This window comes from Bufo gargarizans, chromosome 1 (genome assembly GCF_014858855.1).
Source record: "Bufo gargarizans isolate SCDJY-AF-19 chromosome 1, ASM1485885v1, whole genome shotgun sequence".
Classification (NCBI taxonomy): domain Eukaryota; kingdom Metazoa; phylum Chordata; class Amphibia; order Anura; family Bufonidae; genus Bufo; species Bufo gargarizans.
Genome location: NC_058080.1, coordinates 589,518,115 through 589,544,557, shown reverse-complemented (window position 1 = coordinate 589,544,557; position 26,443 = coordinate 589,518,115). Strand labels below are relative to the sequence as shown.

General features: G+C 48.0%; 1 protein-coding gene across 1 annotated transcript in view; it reads right to left on the bottom strand.

Annotated features, from left to right (window-relative positions):
• Positions 1 to 26,443, bottom strand: part of C2CD3 (C2 domain containing 3 centriole elongation regulator) — a 53,355-nt gene that overhangs the window by 6,314 nt on the left and 20,598 nt on the right. Inside the window, 18 exon segments of the mRNA XM_044275831.1 lie at positions 1,188 to 2,035; positions 2,819 to 3,018; positions 3,632 to 3,787; positions 3,985 to 4,103; positions 4,253 to 4,458; positions 6,870 to 6,934; positions 7,758 to 7,896; positions 7,966 to 8,289; positions 9,570 to 10,172; positions 10,417 to 10,503; positions 11,934 to 12,202; positions 12,287 to 12,410; positions 12,493 to 12,665; positions 13,300 to 13,483; positions 13,607 to 13,775; positions 24,083 to 24,323; positions 24,987 to 25,138; positions 25,755 to 26,177. Coding sequence (XP_044131766.1) covers positions 1,323 to 2,035; positions 2,819 to 3,018; positions 3,632 to 3,787; positions 3,985 to 4,103; positions 4,253 to 4,458; positions 6,870 to 6,934; positions 7,758 to 7,896; positions 7,966 to 8,289; positions 9,570 to 10,172; positions 10,417 to 10,503; positions 11,934 to 12,202; positions 12,287 to 12,410; positions 12,493 to 12,665; positions 13,300 to 13,483; positions 13,607 to 13,775; positions 24,083 to 24,323; positions 24,987 to 25,138; positions 25,755 to 26,177 — 4,347 coding nt within the window. The 3' untranslated portion in view covers positions 1,188 to 1,322.

Below are 26,443 nucleotides of genomic sequence, written 5' to 3'. Positions count from 1 at the left end.
ACAGAAAAAATGGCCATCAGATCTCCCTACCCCCACACTGCGCAGGCGCGGAGATCGGATGGATGTTCTGTAGTTAGCAGTGCTTGCGCACTGGGCCGTAATCTTTCCCTACCCTAAGGCTGGTGAGGCTCTCCGGCGCATGCGCAGTGTCCCGGTGTCCAGCTGAACTCCGCTGTGAGATTTCCCTAAACCGCCGTTTTGCGCATGCGCAGATCGGCACAACTCCGGCACGCCTCCTTACGTCATTTCCGGAGCGACCGGAAGTTACGAGGTAGGGAAATCTCACAAAGTAGGGTAATGTACCGTTACATCTGTGAGCTGAACATATCGGCTGCGCATACCTCCCTCCTGTGCTGATAGTTTGTTACAATGTATTAGTTCAGATAAAAGATATCATTCTGAAGTCCAGGCTGTTTACCTCACACAGACCCGGTACAGTCCTTATGCTTCTCACAGCTGAGGGTTTGCTACAACTGTATCTGGTCAAGACAATCCACATCGAACTTAAAACAGTGTGGATTTCCGGCTGATACAAAGCAGCGAAGTATCAGGACAGCAAAGAGGATAACCCCCAGCAGATACAATCATGAGAATTAGATCTGTACAGGTTTTTACCGCTTCTGGATGTAAATTAGAAGGTTTACGTTCATGGTCAGCAATCAGAGATCTTGAAAATGGTGACATCTCCTAGAAAATTGCTGAAAGCTTTGATATCCATGATGTCAGAAAATTTCCTTAAAATGGGTTCTCCGGGTTTTTCAGCTATCCTGAGGAAGGAAGAGAGTTTCCGCAGTACTTAACCCTTCCGATGTGCCGGCGAGTCCGCAATCTCGGCTGTGATCATGTGACTCCCTGACCGGCTGTGGGCTCTACATGCAGCTACACAGTGGAAGAGCCCACATCCAGTCAGGTGATCACAGCTGAGATCGCATGTCGGAAGCGTTAAGTACTACTGAAACCCTTTCTTCCTTAGGTCAGCTGAAAAACTAAGTTTAGGGAGCGCCCCGGAGAACCCCTTTAAAGCGCTGAGTAATCTGACAGACTGGTTGCTAAGGAGTTTCTGCTTTACCTTCTAGAAAAGACTGTGGCAGTGAATCCCTAGCAACCTGACTGTCAGACAGGTCTCCAGATTGTCTGTGCCACCCACAGCAGAGGACCTTGGCATCTATTCATACAGATAAGGATACAGTAAATGCCCGCTTGTACCCTCTACCGGGTCGGTCGCTTCCTCTTCTGACATGTCCGGGTGAGTAGAGTCACCTTGCGATCTCGTCTCGTCCTCAGATTCCTCGTGATGCAGATGAGGGTCATCAGCCTCCAGCTCAGCGGAGGTTTCCTGTGCCTCTCCAGATTCTTCCCCCTCGCAGTGGTTGGAGGTGAGGATTGTGCAGCGCGCTGAATGCTGGTAAACCTTGCCCGGTGTCCTCGTCTTGTGCCTCAATGTCGTTCTGAGCACAGCTTGGGGCTCGGAGGTCCTTGTCTGGACTCTGGGATTCACTGGATCCATCTGAGGTCAGGGTATTGGACTGATCAACCTTAAAAAGAACCTGGGAGAGCAGATGACGGTTCTCGGTGGGATCTTCCCCGGTCTGGCTGTCGGCCGGAGAAGTCTCATCTTTTCTTGGCTTGTGTTCTAGGAAGTCCGGCTCAGTGTCTGAGACCATGCTGGACCAGGGGCTGGTCCTATCTGTCAGGGTGGAGATTTCATTAAGAGTCCTTGGCTCGATGACATTTTCTTCATACTCCTCATCGCTGCTGGCGTGGAAATCATCTTCTCTCAGCGGAGGATGAAAAAAGTCCTCCAAGTCATTCTCTCTACGAGTGGGGGATCCGGCTGCAGAGAATGGCGGAGTGTCTGCTCTAGGGTGATCACTCTCATCATCTGACTGCTCCTGGTGATCCATGATCTGGTTGCTCTCGGCACAAGGGGCAGGAGAAGGCTCCTGAGCTCTGGTGTCCACGCACTCTGTGCGACTTGTAGCATCGCTCCGGCTGATGGTAGGTGGTTCTCGAAAGACATGTCGTTCCTGCAGACCTGGAGAAAAAAAATGGCGGATCAGGATAATGATCACGCTGAGCATGGATCACAGAACATTCACCCCTTAAATGCTGGGCTCCTACATGGCTAACACAGGCAGAGCGACAACTACTACAGAGTCACTAACTACTGTTGTCATGGGTTGTCAGATAGCTTCTCCAAGAGCCTGAGAGGCATATGAAGCCGCGGGGTCATAGAGCATTAAAGCGATTGTGCTAAAATAGCAAACTTCTCCTATAACCACAGGATAGGAAATAAGTCACTGAGCGGTGGGGGTCCGACTGCGGGAACTCGTGCTGCTGCTCTATGGGACTGCCAGAGATACCCAAGTGCTGGACCCGAATGAAAGGAGTGGCAGCAGGAAGGCTCGTCTGCCACCCCTTTCATACTGGGCACAGGACCCCCTTTCTCTTGATCAGCGGTGGTCCGACTACTGGGACCCCCACTGGTCAGATACTTATCTCCTACTGCTGTGATGGCTGACCTCCAGCACTCCGGCTATGGTAAAACTACAACTCCCAAGATGCTCACTTGTTTCGCTGTTCTCAGAATTCCAGAGAAATGAATGGCGCATGCTGGGTGTTGTAGTTTCACCACAGCTGGAGTGTCGGAGGATTAGCCATCACTGTCCTACTATATGGATAGGGTTATAAGTTTCTATCTTGGTACAACCCCTTTATATCTCCCATTCAACCTATCCTGCTATACCTGTTTAAGTGTGTCAGTATTTACTAATGTTCTGGCATTACATTCATAACCTAAAAAGATCAATGTTTTTACCGCTGAGGAGGTCGCTGACTTGGGACACTAACAGACTGGATTTTGTCAGCAGCAGACGAGTTTCGGTATCTTCAGAGCTTGGGGGTTTTGGCTCCACATTCTGCAGCGACGTTCCTTCCGCTGGTTCTGTGTTGGACAGACTGCGGTACAACTTCTGGTTGAAATACTTCTGGATATCATCAAGTTCGCCGAGATTCCGCCTGCAAACAGACGGACATTACTTATTTAATCAGAACTAATTAAGGTTTTGCCTGTTTTCAAGATATCTGCTTGCTGCTGGTGAATGGAAATAGGCTTATTTACATCCTGATTGGTTTCATACCTCCCTGCCCCATGACGCTCTGGTGGTCCGCGCTGCCTCCGCTTTCTCCATCTTCCGTCCCCGCGCTGTTTATATCCATCTGGCTATGGGCATGGTAGCATGCACCGCTCCAGCCAATGACTGGCTTCAAAGGTGACATGCTGCTTGTGACCACATCACCGCTGAATCCAGTCATTGGCTGCAGCCGTGCATGTCGCCATGCAGGGACCGGATGACGGAGACAGCACAGAGGACCTAAGCTGCGTGGAGCAGGTAAGTATGAATATTCTGTTGCAGGGACCATAATGTGGGAACTAGTTAAAAAATTAATTTTACTGGAAAACCCCTTTAAAGGCTTCCATTCACTGAATAGCAAAGAGATCAAGGTTTTTGACGGACTGAATGTGGATAGCGGATAAGTTGTTGTAATAGGAACAACTCCTTTAACTCCAAGACTTTAGGACCCTGATGTACAAAGCAGAGGAAGTTATCCCCACACATCCAATCCTCACCTGAGTGCAGACAGTAGAGGGGCGCGCGAGGACTGTGACAGAGCATCCATGTGCTCCGCGCTCCAAGTGTTCTGCTCCGCCTGCTGGACCGGCTCTTGGAAGCGACGTATAGTCTCCGTACGTTCCTCGTGTCGTGTGGTTGGGAATATAGTCTCTCTAAGTGAGAGAAAATGAAGTCATAAGCATGGCTCCTGCAGCATACCCTGGGACAGCATGGACACAATTGTGAGAGCCATTAGGTTATAGGCTGCACTACTGAAACAGGCGAATGACAACATGACCCCTTCTGATGTTTAGTGTCAGGTGTGGAGACGGGATATGTGATACTATATATCATGGTAAAGCAGTCTTACCTGTTACTGGCTCCAGGAGGCACGTGGGCGAGGTCTGCTCTTTGGGGAAGAGGGGAAGTGGTGAACGACCCTAACAAAGCAGCACCGGGAGGGCACAGAGAAGACGGAGGCAATAGGACCTGGAGGGAAAAAAAAACCTGAATTTTTAGGTCCAACAGTTTTTGCCTACGAATTTCCTAATCAATCTGTATAACGGTCAGATCTGCTGAACACGGAGCTCCAAATCTGCAGCTCCAAAGGCTGCGTTATCAAAGGAAAAGTCACCCACCTCGGACTGTCTTGGAGAGGCCTCATTCCTTAGCCGTTTCTGCTCCTTCAGGTGCGAGATGTTTTCCAGAGGAGTAACAGACACTTTGATCTGACCCTGGCACTGACCAGTGAAGTCTCCGATATTATACCACCCGCACACGGACTGAAAGCCAGTAAGTAAAGGGGAGAGGTCCACCGAGGCGAAGCCCAGGACTCGTTCCACATCTGTAACAAGTCAGAGACCGCTTTATAACTCCTTGGGGTTTCCAGGTCGTCTGAGCTCCGCTCAGTAAGCGGTAGTTTAGCTTGCACCCCTCAGGGCTGGGTCTACACGCCAACATTTGTCTCGCCAATGTCGCGCGAAATTTTTATAATGATAGTCTATGGTGTCGCACTGCGACATGCTGCGATGCAACCGTCACTGAAAAATCAGTTCGAGATGGATTTTTCTGCGACTGTCGCGCCTCCACGTGACACCATAGACTATCATTATAAAAAATTGCGCGAAAAAATTTCTTATCTCTGATCTCCTGACCTCATAACCACTTATTATAGCTCGATTCCTATCAAATTAATAAGAATATGACTTAAAGGGTAACGGTCAGATTTTTTTAAATGTAATTGGTCTGACTAAGTTCACCTTGGTTCCCTGGTTCAGTGTTTCCCAACCAGTGTGCTTCCAGCTGTTGCAAAACTACAACTCCCAGCATGCCTGCACAGCCAAAGGCTGTCCAGGCATGCTGGGAGTTGTAGTTTTGCAACAGCTGGAGGCACACTGGTTGGGAAACACTGAACTAGTTAATACTCTTCTATAGGTATTGAATTACCTAGTAATCGCAGCCTGTTCTTTCCTCCCCCCCCCCAGGCTAAAACAGCGCTAGGTGTCCTCCGTCTCCCATCTTCTATACACAGAAGACGGAGGGCGTAGTAGTGGGCAGTCCCGAACAATGCGCATGCGCACGCGCCCGTCGGGGACCAGGATAGTGCCGATATTCGCGATAAAAATTAGCGATTAGAATATTCGCGATCAACTACTCAGGAGGAAGAGGGCGTGTTTAAGTCTGGAGAAGGGGCGAGGCTGCGCAGTTCCCGAGATGAGCCGAATGAATTCTGGGTAATTAGGGAGGGAGGTCTTAGCCTCAGGGTAAGGGCATCGGCGGCCATCTTGAGAAGATAGCCAGAAAGACGTCTTGCGAGGAGCGGTTGCTGTGGACGGAATCTTATTAATCACGTGGTATGTGAACACAATAATTAGTGATTAATATGGATTATCACCACAGCAGCAACAACATATATGAAAAACTGAATTCTGAGTGAAAATATGACAGTTATCCTTTAAATATATGTATTTATGAGGTCAGGGTATCAGAGACAACAGCTACACATGAAAACAGACTAACGGCTAACAACTAGTGTTTAACCCCTGTATCCCAGAAAGAACTAAACACTTAAAGAGGACCTTTCACTACTGTACAAACTAAAAACTAACTAGATCAGTGGGCAGAGCGGCGCCCAGGGGTCCCCCTGCACTTACTAGTATGCCTGGGCGCCGCTCCGTTCGCCTGGTATAGGCTCCGGTGTCTGCGCTCCCTCTGACTGATTTTTTTGTAGGAAGCGTGTCCCTTGCTGCAGCACTGGCCAATCGCAGCGAACAGCTCATAGCCAGGCTATGAGCTGTGCGCTGCGATTGGCCAGGCTGCAGCAAGGGACACGCCTCCTACAAAAAAATCAGTCAGAGGGAGCGCAGACACCGGAGCCTATACCAGGCGAACGGAGCGGCGCCCAGGTATACTAGTAAGTGCAGGGGGACCCCTGGGCGCCGCTCTGCCCACTGATCTAGTTAGTTTTTAGTTTGTACAGTAGTGAAAGGTCCTCTTTAATAAAGACCAACTGAAGAAATAAATTTTAGCCCCTTAAAAATTAGTAAAATGCAATCATAAAACAAATGCCCCTGGAGGGGTCCATAGTCTTTAAAGCTCAGCATCATGCATCGTACATTAAGGGTCCATTCTCACGTCCGTAGTGCAATGCAGATCCGCAATACCTGCGCTCCCTGGACTGGAGTGGCTGTCATGGCCCATAAAAGGTAGGAACTAGTGTTAGGGACCACTCATGAAGGCAACCTTGACTCGGTGAGTGGCTTATTACGCTTTGGCCAAAATGTACACCAATGCCTTATTCAACATCCAGCATAAAGGCAGGGCAGAGTGCTGGTTGCAGTGTGCGATTGCATTTTGTGTTTTTACATTCAGATCCGCAATACACCCGGCCGGCACCCCCGTAGAACTGCCTATTCTTGTCTGCAATTGCGGAGAAGAATAGGACATGTTCTATGTTTTTCAGGAGCCGCAGACAGGAAGATCGGGGCCGCGCTCCGGAAATGCAGATGCGGACAGCACACTGTGTGCTGTCCGCATCTCTTCCGGCCCCATAGAGAATGAATGGGTCTGGATTGGTTGTGGAACGGATCCGGACCCATTCTACGGACGTGTGAATGGACCCTTATAGCGCATGGTGCACTACAACCATAGTTATTAATGTGGGTGCCTGCACCTGACTACAGAGCTTAGGATACATGCATTATTGTGTGAGGACATCTCCCTCTGCGGCTTTCACGAAACTAATGAACGACTTACCTGCTTTGTGCCACACCTTGAACACTAAGGTTTGCCGAGGGTCCAGGAGAAGTTCTTCGCTCAATCTACAGACACAAAGAGTAACATAAGAAATGTGCACAATCCACAGCTCCACATTCTAGACACTCGTTCACAAGTAGCAGATTTGTTACAGAAATTTCTACAATGGAAAATACATCTCATACACGGTAACATTTGTAAGGGCTGAAAAAAAAGACAGACGTCCATCTAGTTCAGCCTGTTATCCTGCAAAGTTGATCTGGATGAAGATAAAACACTCTTGTGAGGGCGGCATAAACCGATGACACCTTTCTGAGGGTGACACCTATGCTACCCCCTATGTGAGGGCGGTATAAACTGGTGACGCCTGTCTGAGGGCGACACCTATGCTACCCCCTATGTGAGGGCGGTATAAACCGGTGACACCTATCTGACGGTGACACCCAAGCTGCCTCCTACTTGGGACTGACCCAGCTGTTTTGCTAAAATGTCTGCTCAATCCACAGCATGCATCAGGGAGTCCTCTATTTGTGAGCCCCTGGCTCCCCCTGCCGCTGATTGACATCTTCTGACCAGCAGTGGGGTGGGGGCTGCTGGGAGTTCCCAATGCGCGCCGTCTATTGAACAGCTCCGGTGCTCGGCTTGCGCAGGAGCTGTTCAGTACAAACTTTATTAAAACGGCTCAAATCAAGTAAGTGACCCAGCAGCCCTCAGACAGGGGCATAAAACTGGCGACACATTCTCTTTAAATCAGTGGGGCTGAAAACGGTTTTCTGGCTGTAATACAGAGTCCCCGTTCACTGACAGCAAACAGAAGGATTGAATACAGTACAGAATTGAGACACAAAGTACATTACAAAGTTGCAGAACTGTTCATTTGGGACCTGCCTTGTTTGGAGTTGGAAGTTCCAGGTTGGGGAGTCCGTGCTGTCTACTATTGGGGTGGTTACAGGGGTTGCCGTACCAGCAACAGGGAAAGACACCGAGCAGCTGGGCACGGGCACGGCCCTCTCCGTCAGGGGGCTGCCTGGAATCACACACTCATTAGTACATTAGTCTTCTCTGCTACTTTCATGGCATTCACATGGTCAGATACCTTTTAGGCTGAGATGCATGGCCCGCTCCACCACTATATTCACAGCAAATGTGTTTTCCAGCTCCGTGGATGTGGCCTCGCTGCCGGGACTCTGCGAGGATTTATCAATTTGCGCTTTGCTAGACTGAATGGGATCTTCGTGTTTTCCTTCGGAATAATCCTCGGAGACATCTTGTGCCTCGTAGTCCTCACTAAGGCTCTCCTCCTCTGGAGAATTTGGGCATCTGGCTATAGACGGGTGATATGCAGAGCTCAAGCACAGGTGAACTCTCAGTGCTGCCCCCCACAGGTTGGCCACCTTGTGCTTAAATAGGGGATATACGCCTGAAAGAAAAGACAGAAGAATCAGCAACCCAAAAAAATATTAAAATTTCAGCTTCAAAAATTTCACACCCACGTGGCCTTCTGTATTTGGAAAAGCACTGACTGGTCATCAGCTGTGATCTGTGGCCCCTCCATCATCACTGGAACACAGAGGGCCCTTATTGGGGGTTGTCCATCTTCTATGACCATTTTATCCATACTCCGGACAGCGCTGTATGCTCACAGGCTCCCTGCCCCTCCGAGGGTCTGGTCCCAGGCGTGTGAACTTACGGGCGACCCCATGTTCACGGCTGCAGCCAATCACTAAGTCTTCTAGCAGCACTTCACTGCTGGGTGATTGGTCCCAGCGGCACATGTGACCCAGTCTGGAAGGTTATACGCCGGGGATGGGAAGGAGCAGGACCAGAACCTCAGCACTGGAAGGAAGCGGCGGGAGCCGTCAGGGGCACAGATGAAGGTTTGATGGGAGCTGGACGGCCTCTAACTCATTCCTGCCCTGCAGTGCATTTCTACGTTGCAGGAGCTATTCACTTAATGCGAGCCACAGTAACAGTATATTGCAGGGATAGCACAGGCAGAGGAGCTTCACCTGCGCTAATGGTCCTGATCGGAGTGAGCTGCGATCTTGACTGTTTAACTCTTTTAGATGCTGTGGTCAGTGCTGACCGTGGTATCAATGTGATTATACAGAGGGATACCCCTCCCACAATTAGCACCCCCAAAATACGTTTACAGTTTGCAGGGCCTGCTGGCCGGTGATAAACAGGTAGAATTCTGTGCAGTACAATTACAGCGTATTATAGAGGCGATCAAATGATCACAAATCCGGTCCTGGCTTCTGTGACTAGTGTAACAGTTCTGTATTAAAGGGATAAAGACGTACAGAGACCAGAGGGGGATCCGGGAAGCGATGATCTGTAAAGTATTATTACTTCTAGTATTTTACATTGTTCTCAGCAAAGGTTAAAGGGGTCCTCCGATGTCTTCAGGATAGGTCATCAATATCAGGCCAGTGTGGGTCGGTTCCCAGCATCCCCCATCGATCAGCTGTGCGGCACCAGAACATATGGCAACTACACAGTGGACGGAGATGTGTCGTTCAGGTGCCACAAAGCTAATCAGTGGAAATGTCTGGCGTTGGACCAACCCCAATCTGACATGGATGATTTATCCTAAAGATAGGTCTTCGATGCTTCAAATCTCAGAGAACCCCTTTAAGATCATTGCATTGTAAAAGTGCCTGCATCTGATTCCATTTACATTCCAATACATTCACCTACCGCTAACAGAGAGGGTGCGCGAGGTGTTTTCCGACAGGGCAGCAAGGTCCACATAGGCACACCCAAGAAGACGGTCAGTGTCTTGAGGTCTAGGCCCGCTGGTGTCCTTCCCATAGGAGCGCCAGAGCTGAATTTCTAGCTTCTCTTCCCTTAGGTACCACACGAGCGGCTGATCTTTCATCAGCTCCACAGTCCTCGTCTGCTCGAACACAACCGTCGCCTGCTGGCCATCTTTGGATAAGATCGGCCTGGTTAATGGCGAGCAGACAGCTTCTTTATCGTACAGCTTGTACCTCAGGTAGCAGTGAGTGCTCTTGTGCAGGTGCTTGTGGCCGGCCATCAGTAGGCAGCGCACTGGAAGCCAGATCTTGGGAACGGTGACCGAGAGGTTGACCAATTCATCATGACCTGAGTGATTGCCGTCTCCGTCCTCATCCTCTGTCCATCCTAGGCCTCGAGCAACCTCCAGGACACGTTCTCTGTCTGAATGGTGAGCAAAGCTAACAGAAAGCTCCAGGCCTCCTACAACATTGTCCAAAACTCCGGCTGTGCCGGAAAGCGTGGAGTCTTCGGGGACCATTACTGGGTACCAGCCTGAGATTCCTAGGAGATGACAGATCAGTGTAAGGGGGTCATTGCTCAAACTATTGGAGATACAGGCACGCAATATGGTTGTGGATCCAGAGCAGGGATGGCCAACCTGCGGCTCTCCAGCTGTTGCAAAACTACAACTACCAGCATGCCCGGACTGCCTACAGCAGGGTATGGTGTGAGTTGTAGTTTTACAACAGGTTGGCCACCCCTGATCTAGAGTAAGGGATTCTGATACAAGTTGACCATGATTTACCTGATCTCTTGGTAAGCAGCTCTCTGGTCGGGATTCTCACCACTCCCAGCTGATGGTCCCGCGCTGGATGAACTCTGCTGCCGCTAGCTGTAGACAGAACTGTTCATTAATATTTTCTTTGGTATTTTGGAAAATGGAGATGAGTGAAAAAGCCGATCTCACTGATTAATGGTTGTGGGGAGAAACAGCAGCCCCTAGAGGGGCAGGACATGGATGTCAGACTCCAAAAGGACAATGCAGCAAAGCTGGAGTCAACTTATCAGGCGATGCCCTCAAGCCGCGTTGCAGGAGCTTAAGGCTAGATTCACATGCGGTCTTTTGCCGTGAAACTTTGCCGCGTACACCCACTCTGAAATGTTGCCGATGGAAGTGCTGTTTCTGCCTGCTATTCATTTTAAATGGGAGGCAGAGCTGAGGACTTCAGAGCAGGCTGCGCCGACAAGGGACATGTCCGTTTTTGGTGCGCCGTGGCTTTAAACAGTCACCCCACGATCCTCAGTGCTGCCTCCTCTTGAAATGAATGAAAGGCAGAAAGGACGAGGATGTTGTGGCAGTGAAATCCGCTGTGTGAACGGCCCCTTATTAAAAATGTCCTGCTTTTTGGTAACAGAAGATTTATTTATTTTTTTACTGGAATTTTTTAAAATGTAATAAATGTGTTTTTTTAACACACACACACACACACACATATATATATTTACCAACAGACAACATTTTGATTGATTTTATAATACAATGCACTATCCCTATAGGCGCAGCCTGCTGAAAACTACTCAAGGCAGACATGGGGGCCTACATCAGACCCAAGCCAATCTTTACACGCATCGGCACCCCGCGATCACATTTGCAGGGTGCCGATGGGAGACAGAGGGGATTTGCTCCCTCTGTCAGTGCTTTACATGTGGCGGATGCCGTTGCCCGCGGCATGTAAAGCGTTAAACAGCCTGGATCGACACTCCTGCTGGTCCGGGCTGTTAGAGCAGGAGCGCAGCACACAAATGAGAGCCGGGACCCGTGCAGCACTTAGACTGGGCCCCCGCAAAAAAAACGGCAGTCCAGCCTAAGGCCCTTTAGTGACCGCCGTAAAAAGGCGTATGGGTGGTCACTAAGGGGTTAAGGCCTATTGCAAAAAGTCTTCATTTTTTTTTTAAGCACTGAGAATTGTTTGCTAAGGTTTACATGGCTTTTGGAGGGAACTTGTCAGCTCCGTTATGTTGCGCCCTCTGGGGGAAGTATAAAATGACAGACAGACAGACATTCTGATTTCAGTGAGCGAGGCGTCTGATGTATCCATGATATCCCAGCTCAACTGATTGGCAGGTTTGTCCTTAAGCACAGTAATACGGAGAAATCTGTTAAACCGTGACTGGAGGGCAGATGGAACCTCGAACACATGGGACTCCTCACTGAAAGGATAGCTGCTCAAAAAAGGGCAGCATAACAGAGCAGACAGGTTCCCTTTAAGACCATAGCTGTAGATTCTTCTGCTTTTTGGAGAAGTATTCGGGGACTCTTACCAGGTGTCACACTCTGGTGATGGATGGAGAATACTATCTGAGAAGAGTGGAGGATCTCTGCCAGGCTGCAGGCTTCTCCGCTGCTCTTCTGTGTCACCAGATTACAGGGAAACTCGGAGTGATGATCAAACTCTGGGCAGAAACTGCGAGCAATAGTACGGGTGTTGCGAACTTCAGCCTCAGGCAAGAAAGATGGACGGATAATGATGAAAGCGTTCACCCCGACATCTGCGCTGTACTGAAATGAAGGGTCCTGCTGTGCCAGAACTCTGCAACAGAAAACAAAGCAGATCAGCCGTAAGGACTGACCCCATGTATGTCTGCTCCAGTATGGGTCATTGTGCGAGGAGTACCTGGCGGCAGCCTGCAGACCGGATGCCCTGTGGATCTGCACAGATACAGAGGCCATACGAGTAGCCAGCATCCCCACTGGGCTTCTGACGGAGCGTCTGTAAGTCACATTTACGTTCAGTAAACCTGGGAACAAGGTGATGTCATGTGTTACTTGATGGCTTTGCATTACATACTTACTAGTGCAATGACCTTATGTGCTGCTCACCTGAAGATGGTGGTGGGGCGCCCGCTGAGGATTCACTTATTGGGGTGAGTGGCAGGCAGAACGCCTGGATTCCCAATTCTTCCCGGTGGTGCATCGTCACCATGGCACACAGACGGGACAGTGGGAGAAGAGCTCTGGCCACGATCTGGTCTCTCACATTGGGGTAATAATACCTAAGAGATTTAAAACAATTCTTTAAATGGACACCTATGACATAGCAAAAATGAGTTTCACAAAGGTAAGTGGTTTACTAGAGTTTAAAAGTTGCAAACTTCATGCCTTCATTTCCAGACTGCTTCATGTGGACGTGTGTCCAGGATGCTGCTGCCTTCACTAGCTCTCATGTATCAGCACCGCTTCATTCCTGCTCCGATTTCCCCTTCTACAACTCATGAGACATGTCCTCTCCCCTGTGCTGACAGACATTGATGCAGACTCTGTTGCGAGTTCTCCTTTAGCTCTACACTGACACACAAGCCTAAGTGATTCACACCCTCCCCTATGCAAACTCTGCCATGCTTTAACCCTATATACACTCTGAGGCAAATAAATGTGTTATCTGCCCTTCCTGAAGCCTTGGATGCTTTCTTCCTCTCCACACTCTGAACTTCTGCATATAACCTCCTCCCCCACCTTTAGGAACATTGAGGGAAGGGGAAACACAACCAGGAGAAGTCCTCTGAAGGATTTGTGTCAGAAGCAGCAAGAAAACCAGCCATGTACAAAAGTTCCACAGACAACCATATGGCACCCAGTAAGCAGAGATCAGTAGAGATAGTAGTAGAAACCATTTTATCTGTATCTTACCGGCACCAGATTTCAAAGGTCATCCCTCCCCCGGCAGAGAGGCCCTGCATGGAGAAGGCATTGAGCAGCAGCCTCTGAACCGGAGTATCTGATGGAGCAACCAAGGAATGGTTCTGACGGTCATTGAAGACAGGATCTGGCACACAGAGGGTGGTGGCTGTACGTACAGGCTTTAGACTCAGGCCTGAAATAAACAGAGAGGGAAACTGAAATGACGGTAATGGCAGTAGAACATTAACTGGTTTGCATAAAACCTATATGCTACTACGCTCTATGCGCATGAGCCACCATCTTGGACCCATCATACCTTGTTCTGGTAGCTCTAGACTGGATATTGTAGATTGTGCTGGGAAGAAATACTGGACGTAGCAGTCCGCTTCCCCCCACACCGTGGACTGCAGAGGAGTGAGACCCTTTACATTCTCCACATGTATCTCAAACACATGATCAGTCCTGCTGTCTGAAGGTCGGGACACCTGAAAGAAGGAAGGACGCACAATGAATAACTATGCAAAAATAGGATTTTTTTGTGCTTACCTTTTCTCGCTGAGTTTATTAGAGGACACAGGAGACCATGGGTATAGCTGCTGCTGCCACTAGGAGGCGACACTAGGCAAAAAAAAGTGTTAGCTCCTCCTCTCAGCTATACCCCTCCTGCAGACACTGAACTCATCAGTTTGTAGCTCCTCTTCTCAGCTATACCCCTCCTGCAGACACTGAGCTCATCAGTTTGTAGCTCCTCCTCTCAGCTATACCCCTCCTGCAGACACAGAGCTCATCAGTTTGTAGCTCCTCTTCTCAGCTATACCCCTCCTACAGACACTGAGCTCATCAGTTTGTAGCTCCTCCTCTCAGCTATACCCCTCCTGCAGACACAGAGCTCATCAGTTTGTAGCTCCTCCTCTCAGCTATACCCCTCCTTCAGACACTGAGCTCATCAGTTTGTAGCTCCTCCTCTCAGCTATACCCCTCCTGCAGACACTGAGCTCATCAGTTTGTAGCTCCTCCTCTCAGCTATACCCCTCCTACAGACACTGAGCTCATCAGTTTGTACAAAAGCAGTAGGAGCAGGCAGGAGAAGCCAATTGTATGAAAGAGAGCTGAAGATGGGTCCCAACCAAGAACAGGTGGGACCCACCAAAAAGAACCAGCAATGAACTTACTGGGTGGGAGCCGTGTCCCCCATTGAACTCAGCAAGAAAAGGATTTTACAGGCAAGCACAAAAAATCCTATTTTCTCGCTCGTATCATTGGGGGACACAGGAGACCATGGGAGGTTCCAAAGCAGCACCATGGGGAGGGAATAATAGACTAGAACAAATCTAAGGCCGGTCATAAGGCCCCGCACAGAAATGTGGGGAAAGGATGCACAGGAACCCTGAATAGGACAGGAAGAGCATGAACCAGGTAGGCCAGAGAGCGAAGCACGCACGACGTCTCAGACTGGGCAAAAAGAGGAAAACCCAGTTAAACGAAGCCCAAGAACTTGAGAGGCTTTAGAAGATGTGGATAGCAGCACATAATATCCACAAGAAGGATAAGCATGTCTGATGACTGAAAATGATGTGCGGAAGGTATTTCCGGATAACGAGGACCACAGAATTGCTGTGGGGACCTGGACTGGAAACCCAGGATGTCTTGCATGGCAACAGGCCCCATGGAAAACCGAGGGGTGTCAACTCAACAGAAATGAACCTGGTGAACGAGCAACAGGAAAACCCAGACACGACCTTACCAAATGTGTATGTATCAGGATGGGATACCTCAACCCAGGAAACAACTGGGAAAACTGGAAGGAATTACTGGGCAACTGGCCGAGGGATAGTCCTGTAGGCATCTCCCAGGTACGTGAGGAGACCCCTGGGGCCAATTTGTAAAAGAAAATAGCGAGTAGCCACTCCATTGTAAAGAATCCAGCAGGAGAAGAGACTAAAAAGTCAGGAATATAATCCCTCATCAAGACAGAGATAAGGGATAGCAAAGAGGGACAAAAAGCCACAACGGGAACCAAATCAGAGGAAAACCCATAGACAAATGTGGAGTAAAAAAAAAAAAAAATCACCACAAATAATACTATATGCTCTCGATTGCATCACTAATAGGTACAGGTGAAACTCGAAAAATTAGAATATTGTGAAAAGGTTGAATATTCTAGGCTCAAAGTGTCACCCTCTAGTCAGCTAATTAATCCATACCCCCTGAGTACAGGGGACCTGAGATTGTGACTTTGGGGTTTCGTAAGCTGTAAGCCATAATCATCCAAATTATAACAAATAAAGGTATGAAATATCTCGCTTTGCCTGTAACGAGTCTCATGTGTTAGTTTCACCTTTTAAGTTGCATTACTGAAATAAATGAACTTTGCGCGATATTCTAATTTTTCGAGTTTCACCCGTACGGCTCACAGAACTCAGACGCTAAAAGCTTTATGATGATGTAATGCTTAAAACTGGGTAGGAAACACTCATTAAATTTACACTAATCCCTTTTCATTTTAAAATCCTTTACCTGCATGCCTGATGATACAGCCCTGTATATGGGATTCACTCTACCTCTAGTTTCAAGGGGTACACCCGGTAAGCAGCATATGAGACACACCTGGACAAGGGCAGATACAGATGGCACACAAACGGTTATCACAGGCAAATACCTATCCGAAATTAGCGGTATGTCACCTGGCTCTGTCCTTGTTTAACCCCTTCAAGACACACCCTTATTTCACCTTAAGGACCAGGTCATTTTTTGCTGATAACTTTAAAACGCTTTGACTTATCCAGGAAGTCTGAGATTGTTTTTTTGTCACATATTGTACTTCATGACACTGGAAAAAATAAGACCCAAAATTAATTTTTTTTGCATAAAAAAAATACCAAATTTACCCCAAATTTGGAAAAATTAGCAAATTTCAAAGTTTCAGTTTCTCTACTTCTGTAATACATAGTAATACCCCCAAAAATTGTGATGACTTTACATTCCCCATATGTCTACTTCATGTTTGAATTATTTTGGGAATGATATTTTATTTTTTGGGGATGTTACAAGGCTTAGAAGTTTATCAAATCTTGAAATTTTTCAGAAATCCAATTTATAGGGACCACTACAGGTCTGAAGTCACTTTGCGAGGCTTACATAATAGAAACCACCCAAAAATGCCCCTATTCTATAAACTACACCCCTCAAGGTATTCAAAACTGATTTTAAAAACTTTGTTAACCCTTTAGGTGTTGCACAAGAGTTATTGGCAAATGGGGATGAAATTTGAGAATTTAATTTTTTTGCCTAATTTTCCATTTTAACCAATTTTTTCCACTAACAAAGCAAGGGTTAACAGCCAAACAAGACTGTATCTTTATTGCCCTGACTCTGCCGTTTACAGAAACACCCCATATGTGGCCGTAAACTACTGTACGGCCAGACAGCGGGGCGTAGAGTGAAAGGTGCGCCGTTTGGTTTTTGGAAGGCAGGTTTTGCTGGACTGGTTTATTTACACCATGTCCCATTTGAAGCCCCCTGATGCACCCCTAGAGTAGAAACTCCAAAAAAGTGACCCCATTTTAGAAACTACGGGATAGGGTGGCAGTTTTGTTGGTACTAGTTTAGGGTACATATGATTTTTGGTTGCTCTATATTACACTTTTTGTGCGGCAAGGTAACAAGAAATAGCTTTTTTGGCATTGTTTTTTTTTTATTGTTATTTACAACATTCATCTGACAGGTTAGATCATGTGGTAATTTTATAGAGCAGGTTGTCACGGACGCGGCGATACCCAATATGTATACAATTTTTTTTATTTATGTAAGTTTTACACAATGATTTCATTTTTAAAACAAAAAAAAGTTTTAGTTTCTCCATAGTCTAAGAGCCATAGTTTTTACAGTTTTGGGGCGATTATCTTAAGTAGGGTCTCATTTTTTGCGGGATGAGATGACGGTTTGATTGGCACTATTTTGGGGTGCATATGACTTTTTGATCGCTTGCCATTACACTTTTTGTGACGTAAGATGACAAAAAATTGCTTTTTCTACACCGTTTTTATTTTTTACGGTGGTCACCTGAGGGGTTAGGTCATGTGATATTTTTATAGAGCCGGTCGATACGGACGCGGCAATACCTAATATGTATACTTTTTTTTAATTTATATAAGTTTTACACAATGATTTAATTTTTGAAACAAAAAAAATGATGTTTTAGTGTCTCCATAGTCTAAGAGCCATAGTTTTTTCAGTTTTTGGGCGATTATCTTAAGTAGGGTCTTATTTTTTGCGGGATGAGATGACAGTTTGATTGTTACAATTTTGGCATACATGCGACTTTTTTGATCACTTTTATTACCTTTTTTGGGGAAGTAAGGTGGGCAAAATTTCAATTTCATCATAGTTTTTTATTTTTTATTTTTATGGCGTTTACCGTTCGGGAAAAGTAACATGACCGTTTTATAGATCAGGTCGTTACGGACGCGGCGATACCAAACACGTGTAGGGAATTTTATTTTTCTCCTGTTTAATCAGTGATAAATGTGTTTGATTTTTACTTTTTTTTTACCCAGACCCACTTGGTTCTTGAAGATCCAGTGGGTCTGATGTCTGTATAATACAGTACAGTACAGTACAATATATATTGCACTGTACTATATTTTACTTACACTGAACAGATCTATGCTTTCAGCACAGATCTGTTCAGCACCATGGACAGCAGGACGCCTTGCCATGGGAACCTTCCCCGTCTGCTCAGTTATGGTCAGAACTGCGCAGACGGGGGAAGGGTAAGGACGGGGCTCTGGGGGGGCTGTCTGGGGGCTCTCTCCCTCTCCCATCGGGGGGCTGCAAAGGTACAGCAGCCCTCCGATGGGAGAGGGAGGGAGCTCCCTGAGCTGTTAACCTTTTCCATACCGCGGTCCGTACGGACCACGGTATGGAAAGGGTTAAACGGCTGACATCGCATCACCGATGTCAGCCGTTTATACCAGGGTGCCAGCAATGTGCTGGCACCCTGGTATAACCCACTAGAAGCCAACGATTATTATAATGGGAGGCGGGCGGGGGATCGCGATCCCGCCTGCCGCACCGCCCACAACTGCCGCACTGCCCCCAAACCGCCCCCCCTGCACCCCGCCACATAAATGAATTCAGGGGTGCAGGGGGGTTAAAAAAAATAGATTTTTGGCACTTTTTAGGTTTCTGATCCCTGCGGTCAGGGACTGCAGGGATCAGAAACTACATAAAGCGCTGCAAACCGCAGGTCTGAATTGACCTGCGGTTTGCAGCGATCGCCGATAGTCACCATGCAGACATGGTGACAGTTAAATGCGATGAGGAGTATACTAGTCATGGAGCGCTAAGTAGCAGTGCTCCATGACTAGTATACATGTGATAGGTACAGTATATTGTCACTCTCTCCTTCTCTGATCGCTTCCCTGACAGGAATGGGGACGATCAGAGAAGGAGAGGCACACAGTCCCTCCCTAACCCCCCTTACCTGCCCCGATGCGCTGCGATTGGTCCCTCTGCAGTATTGGACCAATCACAGCGATCGTGGGCGGGTCAGGGGTCCAATACTGCTCCTTCCGGCTTCTCTGGTTGCCTAGCAACCCCAGCACGCCGGCTTCACTGAATCTTCAGCGCTTCGGTCCCTGCGCTGACAGTGAAAGCCGATCACGTACATGCACGTGGGGATGCGGTGAGGCACCACATTCCCCCATGTACATGTACGTGATGTTGCGTGAAGGGGTTAATGTCAGTGGCTCAATAGTGAGGGTCCCGGTGGGGGATGAATTGGTATTCCTGGTTAGCACTTTTTATATTCAGTGTGACTCGGGTGGTCCGCACCGCCTACACTTCAGACACTAGGTACCGCAGTATCATCACTTGTATCCCTCACTCTAGCTCAGGCAAGCTCAACCTGCGGCCCTCCAGCTGTTGCAAAACTACAACTCCCATCATTCCCAGGCAGCCTACAGCTATCAACCTACAGAAGGGCACGGTGGGAATTGTAGTTTTACAACAGCTGGAGGGCCGCAGGTTGAGCATGCCTGCTCCAGCTTAAGTGACACATTGTAACTACATGTCATACGCTGATTCAGTCTGATATAACTAGCTAAAGTCAGGCTCAGACTCAACGCGTTTCCGATTCCAAAGAATCCTCATCAGGAGCCCTTTTGTTACTACAGCTAAAGCCTATTACGATACGCAGACAGACAAAGATAAATGAGCGCCAGTCACCTCTTCACGTGGCTGCGCTTCCGGCACTATTGCGGCCGCCGAATCTCAGTTGTTACAGACCTGGCCATACAGCCGCAGATACACCGGAGAAAGGAGCGCGGCATCTTGGCCACCCCCCGGGGTAAGTATCCGGCTGCCACCCTCATGGTCGGCCATAAGGAGATATTAATCTCCACCACCTACAGAAGGGAAGTAAGTGGCGGATCTTAAGCGTCAAGTGGTAATTACATGGGAATGATAAAAAAGCTACAACATGTGTGAAGAACTCGTTACTACGATAGCCCCACCGCTTATAAGGTTGAGATGATGTAAAAGGGGAGACACATGAACGCGTCGTCCACCGCACACAGTCATTTGTTTCACTATAGCTGTGCCGCATCTTATATCCTAGCGGTATGTAGATACTCGCTGGCGGGTTTGATAAAAAACATTATCACAGGGTTGTAGTTATAGATCCATGGGAGATTTCATCATGAATTAACAGGCAGCAGACTGGTTACATATAACTGCCCCAAATCTCCCCCTGGCTTCATAATTCCCTCAAGGGTACGTACCTGCAGTTCAATCAGAAGGGGTAGCACCTCAGGCACATGTACGGGCTATTCCTATAATATTAGAACATTCACCAACTGTAGGGCTGGTATACCTTGCCACTTGCTCATGTGAAATCCAGTAGGTAGGGTAGACCCTGCGAGAATTCAGAACACCTGGGCGATATACGCAACAGGGCTGATACCCCGATTGCACGTCACATGGCGGAATGCCATGATGATAGTACAGCTATGATGAGTTTTCAGGGCATAGAGGTTGGTCAGACCATCACCGAGAGGCGGGGACATTGACAAACGCCTATTACAAAAAGAGGCGCAATGGACTTTTCGCCTCAGAACAGTACGGCCAGATGGTTTCAATGAACATATCTCGTACAGCTGTTTCCTGTAAGGTACGGTATAATCTACGGTACCTATATATGCAGCAGTTATATGTAACCAGTGGGCTGCCTGTCGATTCATGATGAAATCTCCCGTGGATTTATAACTACAACCCTGTGATAATGTTTTTTACCAAACCGCCAGAGAGTATCAACATACCGCTAGGATATAAGATGCGGCACAGCTATAGTGAAACAAATGACTGTGCGGTGGACGACCATGAGTGTGACAGCCGGGGGGGTGGCCAAGTGTATCTGCGGCTGTATGGGAGAAACAATCAAATGGCATCTAAAAGTCTGTCCCTAATTGGTAAGAAGTGTCAAAATTAATTCGTTAGCTTTGATTTAGGCTTAAGATCTCAGGTGTGTGTAGTGAAGATGTAGTCAAACGGGAAGAATTCTGGGGTCTGGCCATACAGGAGAAAAGTAGGGTCTCAAAAAATGTCTTGCACAGAATTATCCAATTCAATATATTGTACCGGCTCTACTACTCTCCTAAGATTTTAATGAAGTGTTATAAATCCAAAGAGTTTGGTTGTCAAAAATGTGGAGAGAGCAGTGGACGATATACATATACTCTGGACATGTGCAAGAATTCGAGAGTTCTGGATAAAGGTAAATGAAAAAATAGAGAAATATCATCGGTTTAAAGTACACAGTCAATTTGAAAACTGTATTTTGGGGGGTGATGGAAGGAGTGGACTCCCCTCAACATCGGAAGATAGCATCTAAACTCCTATTTTACGCTAGGAGATGTATTATATGTCACTGGGGGGGGGGGGGGGGGGGGGGAATTGCCCCCACGGTTGATGAATGGGAGAGGTCAACCAGACACTCGTTGGCCAGTGAGGAATTCCATCTGGTAAATAAAATAAAAAAATCTAGATTTGCCAAAACATGGCAGAAATGGCTAAACTAAAGGTGGTGGTGTGGGGAGGGGGGGGATTGGTGAGAGACTGGCATTAGACAGCCTGAGGAAACTGAGCAACCGCACTGTGAAAAAGAGAGCCAGGCTACAATACATGAGAGGGCGCACATACACTCGCCGGAATACACTCATGGAAGCCGATCCAAAAAGGTAAGGATCGCAGCATACATCTCTGCTTAAAAAGGAAACACCCCCTAAGGAGCAGGTATTGAGGAAGAGCGATGCCCCCAGAGCCGTAGAGGCTTGTCGTGAGACTTCTAACAAAAGAAGCTGCTCGATACTTCACAAACTGCCTGGATCAGCAGACCCAACTGCAGGCTGAAAAACAAAAATACCGTAGTGAAAGGTAGAAGCAAAGCCGACGCCAAAAATATCAGAGGTGTGTAGATTCGTCAGAGACCATCTACTGTCATCATGTAGCGACTCTGCCTGAAGGCAATGCAGTCATCAGCGGAATGCACAGATTGGTCCGAGATAGGGGAAATACTACTCCAGGAGAGAATGTGATGACTGTGTCCGACGTCACAAAAACATCAGAGAAAATCTGGACCAATAAGAAAGATATAGTGTAGGCGTTCCAGAACAGTAAGAATCCAACCTCAGGAGTATGGATACTGGCCAGGTAGACAGAAACAGCATCTGGGGGGAACACAATCAGTCGTCTTGCGGAGGAGCATGACGTAGAAAGGGTGTTGCGTTCTAGCAACGAAACATGCGACAGCACCACAGCTCGGGGGGGGGAAGGGAAGCAGTTGATGCACAATATGTGCCCTGAATAGGTGTGTCCCCTACATAAGGGCATGTCAAATCTATTACTCATCTCTTAAAAGAGGCAGTGTTGATGGTGCCACAGCATCAACAGTGAGCACCAATGTCCCACTTGAAATGAGAACCTTGTGGTAGACCAATGTCATAGAAACTAGGGGGTTATGCCAACCAGGGAGAACCCTGCAAAAGTGTGCACCTGAAGTGAATGGCTCATCAGCTATAGCATACATACTAATGCAAATACCTAGTCAGAGAATGGAAGTACTGCAGATGACCATGTCTTCAGGGAATCAGCTAAAAATGCAAGCGCCAGCATAAAGACCCCACCTATTGGTACAACGGCATCCATTGGTCGCGTAAAATGAGCCGGAGTTCAACCCGAGAGGGAATGTAGACAGAACCACCACACCCAAGACCAGTGTGAGGGTTCCACCTATGGAAGGAGAGAAGCGGTAGAAGCCACAGCATACAGAGCCAGTGCTGAAACATGGAACGGGACAGAAGGCAATGTGGTAGAAACCATAGAACCATATCCAATGTAAATGCAAGGAGAGGGGAAGAAAGCAACGCGGGTGCCACCATGGGTTGCAGTCTCCTAGTTCTGAGATAAGGACTCCATGGACGCAGCTGGTGCTAATTACATCTACAGTTCGGTGTTTGCTAATGAGCAGAAAGTCTGTGATATCTATGGACACTTATAATCAACCTTAGTTTTGTATAAGAAAATCAATAAGACACATGTATTGGGTTATATTGGGTTATAAGTCAACAATGTGGGAAACATTCAAAAGGCACCTAAGAGTCTGTCTCTAATTGGTAAGAAGTGTTAAAATTAATCAGTTAGCTTTGATTTAAGCTTCCAAATACCAGGTGTGTGTGGTGAAGATGAAGTCAGACTTACATAGTTAACTCTTTAGGGCATGATGCGTGTGACTTATACAACAGTGCCATCTAGGTATGAGTAGGTAACACTACACCAGTAGCAAAAGTGCATTTTGGGTAGTGTTATGACGTCACACCCCTTATCAAGGTACACGCATATCCGACAATGATTAGAAAGTTCCAAACTAGGAGGGTGTGTTCATCTGAGGGGGACAGTCCCCGCCCACAAACTCCAGGATGGAAGTTGCGGCCTAGTAGACCACAAAGCCGGGGACTCATGTAGCTGCGGGCCGACCAGAAGGACTTCCGGCCGGAACAGAAGGCTGGGAAGAACGGCTGTGGGATTTCCAACCCCAGACTGAGGAGACCTGGGATGGGGGTACTCGACGCACGGTAGCTGGATAGAGTGGTCGCCCCCAGGAGGGGATGTGACCACTGGGAGTGGGAAATGGTACCGGTAGGCACCAGAAGAAGATGGGTGGATAGAGGGGCGGGTGGGGGCACAAGGAGAGAACGAGGAATGGAGAGGGGAGGTGGCGGTGAGATTGGGGGGAGTAGGTGGATGGAGGGGGTTATACTCACCCTGTGTTCACAATACTCACCCCATCTTCATCCTCTTCTGTCCCCGTCCCCCCCCCACGGTACCAGCAGGGTCACCTCTTCAGCCACTAGCACCGTAGCACCGAGGTGGTAGTGAGGCTGGAGTAGAGGGGACTGCAGAAATGCAGATGACCCCATGGCTGGCGGGATGCAGGGGAGCTGAGCTGCCCTGGTCCACTTTTGCCTTCTTGGGGAGGTCGGGCGGTGAGGGGAACCGACACAGACAGGGAAAAAAAGGTTAAGGTCTGCCTCCTACAGACACTAGGCTAAAACTGATTAGCTCAGTGTATGCAGGAGGGTTATAGCTGAGAGGAGGAGCTAGCACTTTTTTTGCCTAGTGTCGCCTCCTAGTGGCAGCAGCTGCTATACCCATGGTCTCCTGTGTCCCCCCAATGATACGAGCGAGAAATGTTAAATAACATAGCCACCATAGTGAGAGATCTTACTTGCTTCACCTCTACCGATGACTGTGGTGGGTCCAGGAAATGTGCCGGTCTTGGGATTTGCGCTGCAGATGTTCCCTCCTCATTTTTTAATCTCTGCAATGCCACCACTTGGTCTCCTGATCCCATGGAAAGTAGGACCTTGAGTCGTCCACGCTCACAGCCGCTGAACATGTCAACAATTGGGACAAAGCTGTCCACCGCAACCACTGGATACTGTGCTTGGAGCAGAAGACGGCAAATTTTTGGGTCACTGTGAAAAATAAATAAATGAGTCAAAAAAATATTCTAAGCCATTCCCCATTACCTGTTTAATCTCCCAACCTGTTAACATGCTGAAGTCACTATTGGCCGTGGCATCTATACAGTTAGAAGGGCTGTTGCAGAAAGCAGCTAAGAAGCTCTAGAGCAGTGTTTTCCAACCAGTGTGCCTCCAGCTGTTGTAAAACTACAACTCCCAGCATGCCTGGACAGCCTTAGGCTGTGCGGGCATGCTGGGAGTTGTAGTTTTGCAACAGCTGGAGGCACACTGGTTGGGAAACACTGCTCTAGAGCCCATGGCTTCTCAGGTGCTGAGCATTTACAGTGCTTAACACTAACTGCATACCGACAGGATATTGTCAAGGAATTAAACGGGATGCCTCATCAGAAATAAATGAAGGCTGTCAGGGCATGCTGGCGCTGCAGTTTTTCCAAGCTGAAGAACTGCAGGTTCAAGGGGTATTTCGGTTGTGAGAGGTTACAACTATTAATTAGTGTGGGTCCTACCACTGATCACGTGAACAGGGAACTTTGTACCCTCCTCCGGTGCCCCCAAAATTAATGGAGCGGCAGGTCGGGCATGTGCACATCAGCAATGGGGGCCCTAAGAGCATACAATACCCGGCAGCATGACATGCTTCTTCTGCGCTGTTACCTGAAGGACATGTAGAACTGATGCAAGGGGAGCTTTACTAGGCCCAGCAGCTGATCTGTAGTCGGGTCGGGAACTTTATTCCAGACTTCAAGGATCATCACATTGTTCTTCATTCTCTCTAGGAGCCGACTTGTCAGATTGACTGGAGCGACCTGGCAGAACAAGTAAAAAAAACAAAAAAAAAATTAAAAATAGCTGATACCCTGCAGCAACCAGATAAGCACTATAAGAGTCCATTCACACGTCCGTGTGCATTTTGCGGATCCGCAAAACACGGATACCGGCAATGTGCGTTCCGCATTTTGTGGACCGCATATCACTGGCCCTTAATAGAAAATGCCTAATCTTGTCTGCGATTGCGGACAAGAATAGGACATGTTCTATTTTTTTTCGGCAACGGAATTGTGGACGTGTGAATGGACCCTAACACAGCCCCCCACAGCTCATCTTCCTGCTCGTTCTCTCCTCCACGCAAGCACAGCAGACGGGCTCTTCCAGATATGTCAAAACGGTAAGGTGTCAAATCAGATGTCTCCCCCTCCCTCTCACAGCATTCAGTCTCCCACAGACACTGAAATGGAGATGCACTGCTGCAGCTGCCCCCCCCCCCCCCCCCCCCTCCCGGCTTTACCGTAACTAGATGGATTTTGGGGGGACTGATTACAAATGCTTTATATCACATGCACCATCGATTTAAAAAATATAAAACCTTCATGATGTACGACTTATTTTCTGACTTCTAGTGAGGAAACAGACAGCAGCAGTTACCTGAGAGAAGCTGAACAGCGGCTGGTTGCTGCCCCACACGACCGCGGAGCGAGTGGCTTCCTGGCTAGAGAAAAGCTTGCAGTTCAGATATGGATTACATATGGAGGAATACTCCGGGTCGCACACTAAGCCCTTGCCTTCAGGCACCATGAGGATAGCATGCAGTAATAGGCCATTCTCCTCTTCAGTCTCTGGTGCTTTTGGCCGCTCTGTCTGGTGGTGGACATGCTGCTTAGCAGGCAGGACTGAGGGCATGGGCTCTACAGGCTCCTCTGGAGATCCCTCTGTGTAGGACTGATCTTCAGGTGCCACGACGCTCACGTTGGGTCTACAGAATGAGGCGGACGCGTCCTGCACTCTCAGAGATGCCTTCTCTGGGATGTTAGAGAATTCTCTGCTGTCTCCAGCAACGGCTACAGACACCTGTCAGAGAAATTGGAGAGAGGTGGTAACAACCTGCCCAGCAGACGGAACAGCTTATGGGGCAGCATAAAACGGTCACTGCTGGGCCAGTGAATGGCTGCAGTGGTCAACTTCACCATAGATGGTACTCTGGAGCCTGTGTGTTAGAACAGATTCCCAGAGGTCAGTTACTTTTTTATTTTTAAGGAGAAGGAGGGGGGTGGACAACTCCTTTAAAAATTAGCCATCAAAGCTTTTTGTCATTAAAGGGAACCTGTCATCAACTT